Source organism: Hoplias malabaricus, chromosome 6 (genome assembly GCF_029633855.1).
Source record: "Hoplias malabaricus isolate fHopMal1 chromosome 6, fHopMal1.hap1, whole genome shotgun sequence".
NCBI lineage: Eukaryota > Metazoa > Chordata > Actinopteri > Characiformes > Erythrinidae > Hoplias > Hoplias malabaricus.
The window spans coordinates 40,901,721-40,915,659 of record NC_089805.1 but is presented as its reverse complement, the minus strand read 5'-3'; the positions used below and the strand labels follow the sequence as shown (position 1 = coordinate 40,915,659).

The following is a 13,939-nucleotide window of genomic DNA, read 5'->3' as shown; positions in this document are numbered from 1 at the left end:
AAAGCGTGACGGTAGAAGTACTCAGGAACACATCTAAGATGCACAATGAGCTCTTTTCAGCGTCAAACAAAACACCTCTCAGTGATGCATTTCACCCAGGCTTCCTTCACAGCAGTGGGGCTCGGGTTTTTGGAAAAAGCATCTGCTCACATCCTGAGAATGAGTAAGAGCACTGCCTACCGCAACGCAACACAACACTCCTGATTTTTCTGGATGGAGTCAAGGGGCCTCAGAAACCCATTCATAACCCCAGACAGCACACAGAGATTTTGGAACCAAGAAAAAAAGCCTTCACTTCTTTCCTACTGGTCCCTAAATTGTAACAAACCTCAGATTATTGGACAGAAGCATCCAACCTGCTGCGGAATAAAAGATCACATATGACCTAGTAAACAACGCGGTAAATCATTCAAACGGCTCCCGCTGCTTTTCTGGTTCTGACAGGGTCTTAAGGTCAGCTTTCAGCTCAAGGTCGACTCCTTCAGCCTCATAAATTCAGTGCAGTGGCTTTACAAGCACATAACTAAGTACGTTATGTACTGTACACACTGAAGCACAAGCTGAGAATGAAGTGCAAACTGAGGAGGACTGCTGACGTGTTGATGCTGGATACATCTCGCACAAAATACAGATCCGTTTATATGCACACTGCTGAAAAAGGGTAAAGAGGGGTTCTAGTTCTCTGAAACAGTGGTCCTGAAGCCAAATTGGGTTTTTAAATGTCACAACAGGGTTAGATTTTGCTGTTTTTTTACCCTTGTGTAGTGTAATGTAAATGTTCCGCATCTGTTCAACAGACATTTTTAGATCGGCATGAGCAGACTTCATTTACATTCAGGAACAGTACTTCATGTGAGCATTACCTCATGTAGATGTATTTAGATTAGGGGTGGGACTTTAACGGGTTCATTCATTCATTCATTATCTGTACCCCTTATCCAGTTCAGGGTTGCGGTGGGTCCAGAGTCTACCTGGAATCATTGGGCGCAAGGCTGGAATACACCCTGGAGGGGGCGCCAGTCCTTCACAGGGCAACACAGACACACACACACATTCACTCACACACTCACACCTACGGATACTTTTGAGTCGCCAATCCACCTACCAACGTGTGTTTTTGGACTGTGGGAGGAAACCGGAGCACCCGGAGGAAACCCACACACACCAACTCCTCACAGACAGTCACCCGGAGCGGGAATCGAACCCACAACCTCCAGGTTCCTGGAGCTGTGTGACTGCGTCACTACCTGCTGCACCACCGTGCCGCCCACTTTAACGATTAATTACGGGTTATTAAATGATATATTAATTTTAATCGCACTTTGCACCATCGAAAGTTTCTCAGTGCATGAGTTCCAGGCGTACAGATGAACATTATCGAGATGACGGAAGAGACTACGCTGGAGGATGAGAATTTTAAATACAAGAAACTTCCAGATGGAAGCACAAACCAAAATGTTGTTATTTGCACTTTATGCAGGAAGGAGTTTACATATCACAGGAGCACTTCCACCGTTCGTTACGACCTCAACGCAAAACATGTTGGGGCTAGTGCGCAGGTCGGTAATGTTAACAGTACAGTCATCCCTTGCATTTGGCGGGGGATGCGTTCCAAAATCACCTGCGAAAAACGAATTTCCGCGAAGTAGAGGAAAGATATTTTTATGTATTTAACGAGTATTTGGACTTTTAAAACCCTCCCTGTTACTGTTAACAACCCACCCTTTGCATTAAACAGTCGTTCTTTAATGTTTTTCAGCTGGAACTACATGTGATATCCTACCAGTTTCTTTAATAGAGTCATTCCTAAGGTGTGATTTAGCGTAAGTAAATTTCACTCGGATGTGGACATGAACAATACATGTACTGTACGTAAGAAATACTTGTAAATGATATAATTTGTCACCTACAGGCCCAGTCTAATACATGGACATAATAAAAAGCCCCCTTGAAAAAACCTGCGAAGTAGCGAATCTGGCGAAATGTGCACCATGAAGTAGCGCGGGATCACTGTAACGCAAACAGTGTCGCCAGGCAACACTCGACCACATGTCAGGATTCACATTAGAAAACAAAATGTCAAAGTCCACGTCGGACAAATTGACCAATTCACTGGTAGTAGACTGGTGGGAAAATAAACAAGATTTTGAATTTAAGCTTATATTCATTGATTCATTCATCAACCAAACTTCAATCAGTATTTCTCATGCCAAATATTGAAATGTGATTAAAATGTGATTAATTTCGATTAATTAATTACAAAGCTTCTAATTAATTCGATTAATTACTTTAATCAAGTCCCACCCCTAATTTAGATTAATCTCAAATTAACCCATTCATGTCCAACAATGTAAATTTAACAGAAAGCGTTTATTAAATACTATGGGATAATACATCCCCCAACAATTAACACAGTACCCTAAAAGTTCCAAACCAATTAAATATGTGTGTGTGGAGTGGGGGGGGGGTGCTTTATATTAATCCATCCATCCATACATCCATTCATTGTCTGTAACCCTTATCCAGTTCAGGGTCGCGGTGGGTCCTGTGTCTACCCGGAATCATAGGGTGCAAGGCAGGAACACACCCTGGAGGGGGCGCGAGTCCTTCACGGGGCAACACACACTCACACACTCACATCTATGGACACTTTTGAGTCACCAATCCACCTACCAACGTGTGTTTTTGGACCATGGGAGGAAACCGGAGCACCCGAATGAAACCCACACAGAAACTGGGAGAACACACCACACTTCTCACAGACAGTCACCCGGAGGAAACCCACGCAGACACAGGGAGAACACATCACACTCCTCACAGACAGTCACCATATATATATATATAATATTCAGCAATGTATAAACTGTCATGGAAAATGAAATATGGCACTGGAATATTAAAAAGAACTGTAACGACAAATCTGCCATGACACTTTTCTAAAAAGGTTATTTCAATATTATGTAGCAGGGAGCAATTTGAACAAAACTACAGCTAGTCACAAAAATACCAGAGGATTACAATAAATATGACAAATGAACTGACCCCTCTTTCTGCCACACTGCAAAATTGTGCTTAAGCACGCTCAGAGAAACCTGTGGACCAAATCAAAGCTAACATTTCAGCTACGAGCCCTAATGAGTTCAGTCTGACATTCTTCACTTTAATCTCATTTGTTTCACTCCCCATCCAAAGTGCAACAACAGAGCAACACAATCTCTGTCGCTGTCCAATTACTCCCTTTCTGCAGAGTATTTGTAGATGGATGGAGTTGGCTTTTGTGTGAGCAACGTCGCTGCTACTGTTACCGACCGTGACGACACAAGAGAGGGATGGAGAGGCTAAAAAAAAGGCCATTCGAAAAAGAGATGACCTTTTCAAAGCAAATCAAGACATTTCCTTTTCATAAATCCTTTTCAGGAATAAAGTGAGAGGCTGGAACAGGAGCAGGGATTTGAGTGTTTTTCTGCAGAAAACCAGGGAAGGTTCTTCTTCTCTGTTAAATGACAGCTTTTGTGATAAAGAAGAGTTTCTTAATGGAGGAGTTTAATGCAAAAAGCTCACAGACCTGTGATCTCCTCTAAACAAGAGAAAAAGTAACGGAAGTATAAAATAGACATTAAATATACAGTAATGCACTGTGTACTGATAAGACATGGCTTAAGCTCTCACATATAATCTTTACGTTCACTTTTACAAAGACACCCTTATTCTATCATTAGCTATGGACTTTTACCGATAATGTTTTCTTCAAACAGCGCTATCAGCACGTTACAGCTAAGATAATCATTTAATCAAATCCTAATATATAAATAATAAAGAAATTAATACAAATATAAACACGTAACCAGCTAAATTTTATATTCTCACAGACAGAAAAGTTTGGTTGGTTTTGTTGTTTACTTAAAACACTTTTCAGAGTTACAGAATGTGTTCTGTTTATTCTTTCTGTCTTTTATTTTATAAACAAACGGAAAAACAAACAAACAAAACATCAGATTAGCCATTAAATAATCCTTTTAAAAGACACGGCTGTTCAGATTAAGATGAGTGCTTTGCTTACCAGTATATGACCAGAAAAACAAATTATGAGAATCACAGAGAGCAGCAGGAAGGCCAGTCCAAATGATAGCCCAAGGACAGCGGTTCTGCAGAAAACCAAAGCTGCACTTATTACACAGCAAATGTAGAACAAGAGTATTTGCTTTTACTCATTAAGATTCATAAAACAAACACACACACAAAATGGCAAAACCAATTCTCTATTTATACTGCTATTTTAAAATAATGGAACCACTAGGCAATATATGAATCCATTAGTAATACACAGTTACCTGCATTTGCCTCTAAAACAGTTTCCATTCCTTTCCTTTTAAGGCTGTTGTGCACATTTTGAACAATTTCTCCTGAAAATTGGACCATTAAGCCAAATAGAGCCACTATTATGTTGAGCACACTGACTCATTATCACAATGAGCAGCTAAAGATTTCTCTAAATGAAAAACCAAGCCACTGATGAAGGGTTGTGGGATATAACACACTGTCCGATTATTTTCACATTTTACCACTGCACTTCTCTCTAAGTGGGGTTTCAGGTTAAAAGTTGTAATTATTTCTTTGAATTTTTTATAATAAAAATGCTTTCATTTGACACCGGGATTTACACTTGACAACGGTTATAATTTCGCCTCAAACGTTAACAGCCCTGAACTTATAGAGTGTAATAGGGGTAGTTATGGTAGGGAGGGGCACGGCTGTTCAATTAAGTTTTGAAAATAGATTTGTCAATTGACACAGTCCATTATATGCAAATTAGATTTTCTACCATTATGTCTTAATTTAAAAAAAAAAAAGTCTGAACTCTGTGCTCCACCAGGGGGCACTGTAAAAGTATACATTGACAGAGGATCCCTAACATTAACCCTACCCCTAACCCTAACCTTAGCTTGTTAGGTGAAGAATAAGAGTCCTTCCTTTTCTCTTTCTTTCTTTCTTATTTGTATTATTATTATATTTATATTTATTTATTATTATTTTTAACAGAGCACTTTTCAGATACAAACATCTGAATGTGCTTTGCAGCTGTTGAACAAACAAATAAACCAAAAATTCAGGACATAAAAGAAGAAAAAATAAAACTGGGACAAAAAATAATGATAAATTGAACTAAAATAACAAGTAAAATAAAATAAATTATAGTAAAATTAATGACATTCTGAGCTTAAAACAGAAGGAGTGAAAAGATAAAAGTAATAAAAAATTGTAATAATACAACTGACTATTTATAAATAATAGAAATGTCAGCAGCATTTTAATTAAGAACTTGGTTAAAAAGTGTTAAAAACATACAGAGCCCACATTTAGAACCAATAAAAGCAGCAAGAAACCTCTCTGCTCTTACTGTGTAGTGTTTCAAATTCAAACGTTAATGAATTTCCATCCCTAATTCAGAGTGCCAAACCATACAGTGGTTTTCAGCTGTGATTATTACGTTTTTTATAATGAAATAATTAGCTCTTACTCTTACATTCAACAATAAACAAAGTCTCATACATCTTTTACACAGTGATAGGAAATCGAGTGACTAAAGATACCTACAATTCCAAACGGAAGTATTTTACTATGCACAGTGTGAACATGCAGGAAACAGATAGCTATATGTACGTAAACAAGTGCTGCATGTTTGTACCTATATGGCTGGATCAGATGAGCTTCATTTTTTTCAATAATGTAAATATTGTACAATAAATATATTATTTATTTTATTAGTAATATCTGCTGGAAGTAATAATTCTCAAAATAAGGGCCTCTAAAAGCAGTATTAATATTGACCACAAAAACATAGTATCAATCACCCGTCCTTTATGAAATTAGCTCATTTTTGTCTTTAGCTGTGGGCACCATTGACTTTCAGCCACTTTCTTCTGATTTAGGTTGAGATTTCCACACACTGCGTCTACTGCACACCTTCACTGTAGAAGCCATTGTTAATAAAAAGTGACCACAAAGGTGGGCTTTGCATATAAAACTTAATGTTGAAAAAAAAAATAGTGCTGGTCCTCGAGGGCCGCTTATTTAATGGTGTCATAAACTTGATATAAAGATGGAGCCGGGAAGTGAGGACGCATTACAGAGAGAAACTGATGTGTGCTTGCGGGGCTCGGGAAGTGCTTGAGGCCGTTGCACACAGTAAATTACAGCCAAGACTTGCATGGATTTTTCCGTCTGACCTCATACTTAAAGAGGCATAATTTCTAAAGTGGCTGGGTCTCTGATTCCTCAAAATCTATATCAATCTGCGTCTCGCACTTTGATCTTTTCCCTGTTGGGTTGTGTCTCCATTTTTCTTCCCGTTCTTGGTGTCGCTAGGGGGGCAAAATAACCACTCACAATTCCATTACGACTCTTAGGTGAGCCTGGCTGGAATAGGTTATGGAGATAAATTATAATATATAAGGATAAGTTATGAAGTAAGATACAAATTTGCACCAATTGGCCATAGCTTTAATATGACCTGCTGTGCTCATTGTTCATTTCTTCAGCTCCAAGGTCAAAACATGAAGCTCAAATACATCTTCACGGTGCACCAACAAGGTGGGTGTGTTTATCAGAGGGGGCACTGGGTTTAAACTCCAGCAACCCTGCTGTGTCTGATCCACCCATACCAGTGCAACACACACTAACACACCACCACCACGTCAACGTCACTGCAGCATTTAGGATGGTCCACCACCCGAATGAAGCCTGCTCTATGGCCGTTCTCTAAGGTGAAAGGTGGCTTACAAAGTCACAGATACACTACAGTCTGTAATTGTAGATCTACAAAAAGCATCTATATAGTGGAGCTGATAAAATGGACAGTGAGTTTAGAAACAAGATGGTCATTTTAAATTTCTTTGGATATTACATTAACGTTTGATGTGTTTGAGTGAGGTAACAGTTTAAAAAAAAAAACGTAACAGTGACCAGTAGGTAATTTATTATGGAATAAGAAAATAATTAAGCATCAAATACAAATACGATTTTGTGAGAAAACAACAAACACTTGTTCTACAAACTAATGGCGTGTCATCATGCTTCTCACGGTTCAGATTTTTTGAACACGTTGTTTTTGCTGTTGTGCTGCCAGCTTTTGCCGTTCTGACACAAACCTCAAGAACGGGCATTTATTTTCAGGAGTGTATCCCCATTCGCTAACAGGTTTTTGAGTGACAGCTCAGCACCCCAGATGAAATACATGCGCATGCTGCACTGAACGAAGTCTGGGGCACTGAGCTGCCACTCAAAAACTCATTAACCTATGGGGATACACTCCAAGTAAGACCCGGCCACGAGAGAGACTTGTGTTAGAACTGCAAACAAAATGTCCGCCGGCGTAAACAAGAGAGAAGGCAGCGTGACTGCAAAACTGACATTGAATTAAAAAAATCTGATCAGTGAGAATCAGGAAACAAGGACTGTTAGCAAAAAAAAAAACACTTTCCACAATTACACAAATAATTTATTTACAATTTATAAGTTTTACGTTAGAGTTGACGTTTTTTATTTGTTTCAGTACTTTTTTATTTTCTTTTAAATTCTTATATTTGTCTGATATTTAAGAATATTTTGTTAGAAAATAAATTCTATATTTTATCTGATTAAGTCTTTACCCTAAACATTATTGAAAATTAAACCTCTTATCACCAATTAAAACTCTTTAAACATACGACAAACAAACTGAAGGAAAATACGCAGTAATGAGAAACTAACCTTGATACATAGTTATCGTAAACTGACCAGTGAGGTGCACAGTGGGTGTCTTGCATGCGGCTAAATAGTCACTCACAGCTAAGTAATGACTGTAAAGTAAGGTTTTTTGGAGTAATTTAAGGAGAGTACTTACTTTGGCAAGACTAAAACTTGCACTATGAAAATACAGAAGAAGATGAGGCATGCACAGGTGACGTAGTACTTGAAGGCAGGCAAAGTTGTGGCTCTATACTAAATGTATAGAAAAAGACAAAAGAGATTTCGATAAGAGAAGTAAAAAGGCTAGGCTTAGCTCTAGGTTCTGACACCACCTCTACACAACATTAAGGCTAGAATTTGGATAACTGAGAAAGGGAATCAACTATGTAATCAGAACTACAGTGAGGACGTACCTCCTTCTCCAGAGTCTTATTGTGAAAGAACAGAGATATCCTCTGAATGTCCTCAGACTTTAGCCACTGTCTGGAAAGAGAAAGCACAGAGAACAGAGGGGGCATTTCTACCAAATCCAACATGATTACTGCCCATCGCGGGGGTTAGGCAGTGTGCCAAACCTATGAATACGCTCATTAGTGGTCACGGAGGGATAGCTATGAGAGAATTCCTCTGTAAACTGAAATAAGAGGAGAATGAAACTCACTTTTGTGAGTTGATGCCATCAATTGTGCGAATCATCCTTTCATTTAGCTCCTCTTCAAAGCGCTTCTTCTGGGATTTTGTTCTAAATGAAATGAAATAGAAAGTGAAGCTTGAGTAGCTTGAGAAGAACAGACAGAATCACACTGCATTATTGTGTATTGTAAAAAAGTGTATGGAAGTGTGTTATAGTTAGTGCTGCCAATTGATGAAAAGAAATTGCACTGTTTAATTGCACAATGATTTAAAATGAATCACGATTAATCGCTTAATTCCTCCAGGAAGGCTTTACATTAAAGGTATTTGTTGGTATTCAGCCAAGAGAGCGAGGGCAGGTGCAAGTTAAATGATAATTCTGGCTGAAAAACGTGACTTCACTTCATCCCAAATGTGTCATAAGGTGCTCCGCCATGAATCAGCAAAGCTATTAGTTTGTATTTTGAATGAAACCAAGGTTTGAAGTACAGTGCTCGATAATGTGGAAATTACCATAATGCTGCCATTAAAGGAGGATCTAATCGTGACAGTCCTAGAGCAATGTTCTTCTTGACTTGAGAGAAAACTAACCTTTCTGATCGTCCATGAAATTGGTAATGTCCCATTGGCATATCCTGAAAGGGTTGACAACATGACCATTACCTCTTTAAAAAAAAAGCCATAGTTCTTATCCATGTTACTACACTGGAAACAATACATCAAATTCATTTCATTAAAACGTGTTCATAATTCTCACATTAAGAAAATGTCAACTGTGTGTTTGCAACTGACTCACGTGTGTGTTGATCTTGCCATTCTCGTTGGTCATGCTGTCCCGATGGTGGAGGTTTGCGAAGGGTTTGGCTGCTCCCCATGACTCCAGATACTGAGTCATCCTCACAGATGCCCTCATCTTCACCCCATCCATAACAGGACGAGGACGACAGTGAAGCTGAGGACTACGTCTCTCTCCCTGAGGAGTACAGTACATCACACACACCGCATTTAAAATATGCTCTGTTCCAATTAGCGCCCCACTCCCTAAATAGTGCACTTTAACGATTTATAAAGTGAATACAACTACACCACTACATTGTGAACAACAGAGAGTAGAGGAAGATATCTGACATTCAACATAAATAGGCCTTTACTACAATATTAAAAAGTCTAAAACCAACAAGGCGGCACGGTGGCGTAGCAGGTAGTGGGTTCGATTCCCGCTCCGGGTGACTGTCTGTGAGGAGTGTGGTGTGTTCTCCCTGTGTCCGCGTGGGTTTCCTCCGGGTGACTGTCTGTGAGGAGTGTGGTGTGTTCTCCCTGTGTCTGCGTGGGTTTCCTCTGGGTGACTGTCTGTGAGGAGTGTGGTGTGTTCTCTCTGTGTCTGCGTGGGTTTCCTCCGGGTGCTCCGGTTTCCTCCCACCATCCAAAAACACATGTTGGTAGGTGGATTGGCGACTCAAAAGTGTCCGTAGGTGTGAGTGAATGTGTGTGTTGCCCTGTGAAGGAATGGCGCCCCCTCCAGGGTGTATTCCCGCCTTGCGCCCAATGATTCCAGGTAGGCTCTGGACCCACCGTGACCCTGAACTGGATAAGGGTTACAGATAATGAATGAATGAATGAATGAATAAAACCAACAAGCGTATTGTTTCTAGTAAATGTAATTGGACTGTTTTTGGTTTTAGTTCCTTGAAATTGTCGCTTTACTGAAGGCTTAGTGGAGTACGTATGAGGGTTTAAAAATATTCTCATCTACAAAATGGGTGGGGTGTACTGCAAAAACCTGGAGGAATCACTGGCCTAGAGGGTCGTATTACAGTGAGATTACAGTCGAACATCCCATTTTAAAAGGATAACAAGGTGTTAGAAAACTTTTGATGGCTAATTAGAGCTTTAATTAGACCTTATCCTGACAACTCAGGACACTTTCTGCATGAGCACACACTATTTTGAGAGCGTGAACCTCAGCAGGACTGCACTGCGTCTGTATGTCGATCACATAAGTGAAGCAAATTACACTGAGCTACATCGGTGTATAATCAGCTGTTTGAAGTATGAAGGAAAACAAGCAATTAATCAAGAGCAAATTTACAACGGCACAAGAATAGTAGCGTAATCAATCTTAAATTTAGAGCCGACCGAGGGTGGAGAGGTGGTGTAGGAGGAGCTGTGGGTGGGATGGCTGATGGGGTTTAGAGGTGGAGAACAGAAACCTAAAGGTTTCCCTCAGGAGAAGAGAAACTGCTGTTGAGCCCATAGGCAAAAACACACACACACACAGAGACTGATAGAGCCAAAATAAATGACCAGATTTTAAAAGAAGCAGAGGGTGTTACGTAGGAATAAACGCTGCCAAACTGAGTGATATCTGTGGGCTGCAAAAAACCCACACACATCTAAAAACATAAGCATTCTGGGACCATCTGAGTTGCAGTGTCTGCTTTCGCTCAGCACTGTGCCAAACCGCCTCAGTGAACAGCCGCTTTTCAAAAGAGCCGCTTATAGAGGCCCGGCTTATGCTCGAACTGATGGTGGAGTACAAGGCTATAGACAGGCTGCCAGACACAGAGGGTCCAAAATCAGATTACTGAAGGTGATTTCATTTAATGAAAGGAAGTGACACCATTGTTCTTCCAAGAAACCATCAAACCAGTGCCAAACCATTTTACCACAGCGATATAATACAAACACAAACATCTGCGCATTGCACATTTAAGGTGGTCAAGAGCCTTGGGGGTTTATTCTTTTTTCCGCACTCATATCCTACTGAACCAGAAAAATTCAGATGAATGTAACTTTCAGTTCCCGCCACTTGAGAAAGGGTGTGAAAGGGAAAAAGAAAGGGGAGATTTTTAAACATGTTTTAATTGAATGAAGAGCAATTGTGTGCTCAAGGTTGCCAGTGCAGCTCTGAAACTACGCATGTAATATTTTTGCATCTTATGGCATTTGGTACATGCTCTTATTTTTATTATGAACAATTATGACTAGTGTAGTGTTAGGAATCTTGCCCAAGGACTCAAGAGGCTCATAAACCCCGTTACTATCCTGGTGAGGGGCTACACTAACTGCAGTTTATATACACTGAAGGATCTCTGGATTAAGATGATCTACTCTCATTGTCCATCAGTGTTTATCAGCTCCACTGACCATGCAGAAGCACTTTGTAATTCTCAGCGCTGCAGTGACACTGATGTGAAGGTGGTGGTGGGGTGTTTGTGCCTGTAAGAGTGGATCAGACACAGCAGTGCCTTTAGGGTTCTGTGCCTATACAAGTGAAACACATTCATTCATTATCTGTAACCCTTATCCAGTTCAGGGTCGCGGTGGGTCCAGAGCCTACCTGGATTCATTGGGCGCAAGGCGGGAATACACCCTGGAGGGGGCGCCAGTCCTTCACAGGGCAACACACACACTCACTCATTCACATCTACGGACACTTTTGAGTCGCCAATCCACCTACCAGTGTGTGTTTTTGGACTGTGGGAGGAAACCGGAGCACCCGGAGGAAACCCACGCAGACACAGGGAGAACACACCACACTCCTCACAGACAGTCACCCAGAGCGGGAATCGAACCCACAACCTCCCTGGAGCTGTGTGACTGCGACACTACCTGCTGCGCCACCGTGCTGCACCAGCGAAACACAGCACTGAGAATGATTCACCACCCAAATCACACCTGCTCTGTGGTGGTCCAGTGTGGGTCCTGACCACTGAAGAACAGGGATTAACGGGGATAAGAAAGTATGCAGAGGAACAGGTGGACCACCGTGTTTAACTGTAGAACTACAGTGTGTTCTTGTGTGGTCAGTGGAGCTGATAAACTGAATAATGAGTGTAGATGCAATGTAGCTGTCAGGATGCCTTCTTTACCTTGGGGTTGATGACCAGGTATGTGACAATGCCATGCTCTTTCAAGTAAGAATCTCGGCTCTGTCCGTTTCCTGCCTCCACTTTATAAGCCCCCTTCAAATGTTCCAGTGTAACAGAGGAGATGTGAACTCGCCTGTGGAGCGGAAAGAGAGAAAACACTACAATAAAAAAAATCACGTGTACGAGAGATATTACATCAACCCTGCTCCATCACCACCGCTGACAGAGAGAGGACGGTAAGTGTATAATATGAACGAGGCGCCCAGATAATAAAAGAGACAGAGCGGGTTTTATTGTCTTTTTGTCAAACAAAAGCTCATCATCACTCACAAGCACTTCTGGAGCGCTCTCCACAGAATGTTTATATTAATGTGAAGAGCTCTTGATAGATTTAACAGTGCTCATCACAAACGCAACAACACTGGCATAAAGAACAGAGAGAGAAGTCACAAAAAGGCACGCCTCACCCAGGCACACCTCCAGCCTCCATGTGATTGGCCAGAGTGACGTCATGTGACCACACGTCGTACTGCCATTTCTGGAGGCCGATGACGCCGCACAGAACGTTCCCAGAATGCACTCCAACGCGCATGTTGATGTCGACCCCAGTGGCGTCTCTCACCTTCCTGAAACAATGACACCTCACATGTCAACACTGCAGCAAGCCTGCATTATAAAACACATACTGCTTATTTTTATACAGCACCTAACACTGGCTAGATCTAACCGTGTGGATTAGAGAGCAAACATTGCATTCATTCATCATCTGTAAATGGTTATCCAGTTCAGGGTCGTGGTGGGTCCGGAGCCTACCCTAAAATCCCTGAGCCGAGCCTCCGACGGTGCACCAGTCCCCCACAGGGCGACACACACTCACACATTCACTCACACCTATGGACATATTTGAGGCGCCAATCCACTACTCTCAAAACTGTTAAAACACACATTTCAAACAGGCAGCCTTGGTACATTTCTGCAGAAATCATACTCAAATCAAATCTAATGTATTTATATAGTGCTTTTTACAACTGAATATTGAACTATATAGAAAATACTGGCAGAATGTTTACAAAATAACAGAATAATAATTGGACGACACGGTGGCGCTACAGGTAATTTCACTCTCAAACAGCTCCAGGGACCTGGGGTTGTAACTTCAAAACCTGTCTCAGATCACTGTCTGTGAGGAGTGTGGTGTGTTCTCCCTGTGTCTGCGTGGGTTTCCTCCGGGTGACTGTCTGTGAGGAGTGTGGTGTGTTCTCCCTGTGTCCGCGTGGGTTTCCTCTGGGTGACTGTCTGTGAGGAGTGTGGTGTGTTCTCCCTGTGTGTGCGTGGGTTTCCTTCGGGTGACTGTCTGTGAGGAGTGTGGTGTGTTCTCCCTGTGTGTGCGTGGGTTTCCTTCGGGTGACTGTCAGTGAGGAGTGTGGTGTGTTCTCCCTGTGTGTGCGTGGGTTTCCTCTGGGTGACTGTCTGTGAGGAGTGTGGTGTGTTCTCCCTGTGTGTGTGTGGGTTTCCTCTGGGTGACTGTCTGTGAGCAGTGTGGTGTGTTCTCCCTGTGTGTGTGTGGGTTTCCTCCAGGTGACTGTCTGTGAGGAGTGTGGTGTGTTCTCCCTGTGTCTGCATGGGTTTCCTCCGGGTGACTGTCTGTGAGGAGTGAGGTGTGTTCTCCCTGTGTCTGCGTGGGTTTCCTCTGGGTGCACTGGTTT

General features: G+C 41.5%; 1 protein-coding gene across 3 annotated transcripts in view; it reads right to left on the bottom strand.

Annotated features, from left to right (window-relative positions):
• Positions 1–13,939, bottom strand: part of adcy2b (adenylate cyclase 2b (brain)) — an 82,648-nt gene that overhangs the window by 18,094 nt on the left and 50,615 nt on the right. For all 3 annotated transcript variants that reach the window (XM_066674127.1, XM_066674128.1, XM_066674129.1), the window contains 8 exons: positions 12,701–12,859; positions 12,234–12,366; positions 9,158–9,334; positions 8,953–8,996; positions 8,390–8,470; positions 8,142–8,211; positions 7,883–7,980; positions 4,061–4,145 (listed from right to left, as the gene is read on the bottom strand). In XM_066674127.1, coding sequence (XP_066530224.1) covers positions 4,061–4,145; positions 7,883–7,980; positions 8,142–8,211; positions 8,390–8,470; positions 8,953–8,996; positions 9,158–9,334; positions 12,234–12,366; positions 12,701–12,859 — 847 coding nt within the window. The remainder of the gene's footprint in view (positions 1–4,060; positions 4,146–7,882; positions 7,981–8,141; positions 8,212–8,389; positions 8,471–8,952; positions 8,997–9,157; positions 9,335–12,233; positions 12,367–12,700; positions 12,860–13,939) is intronic.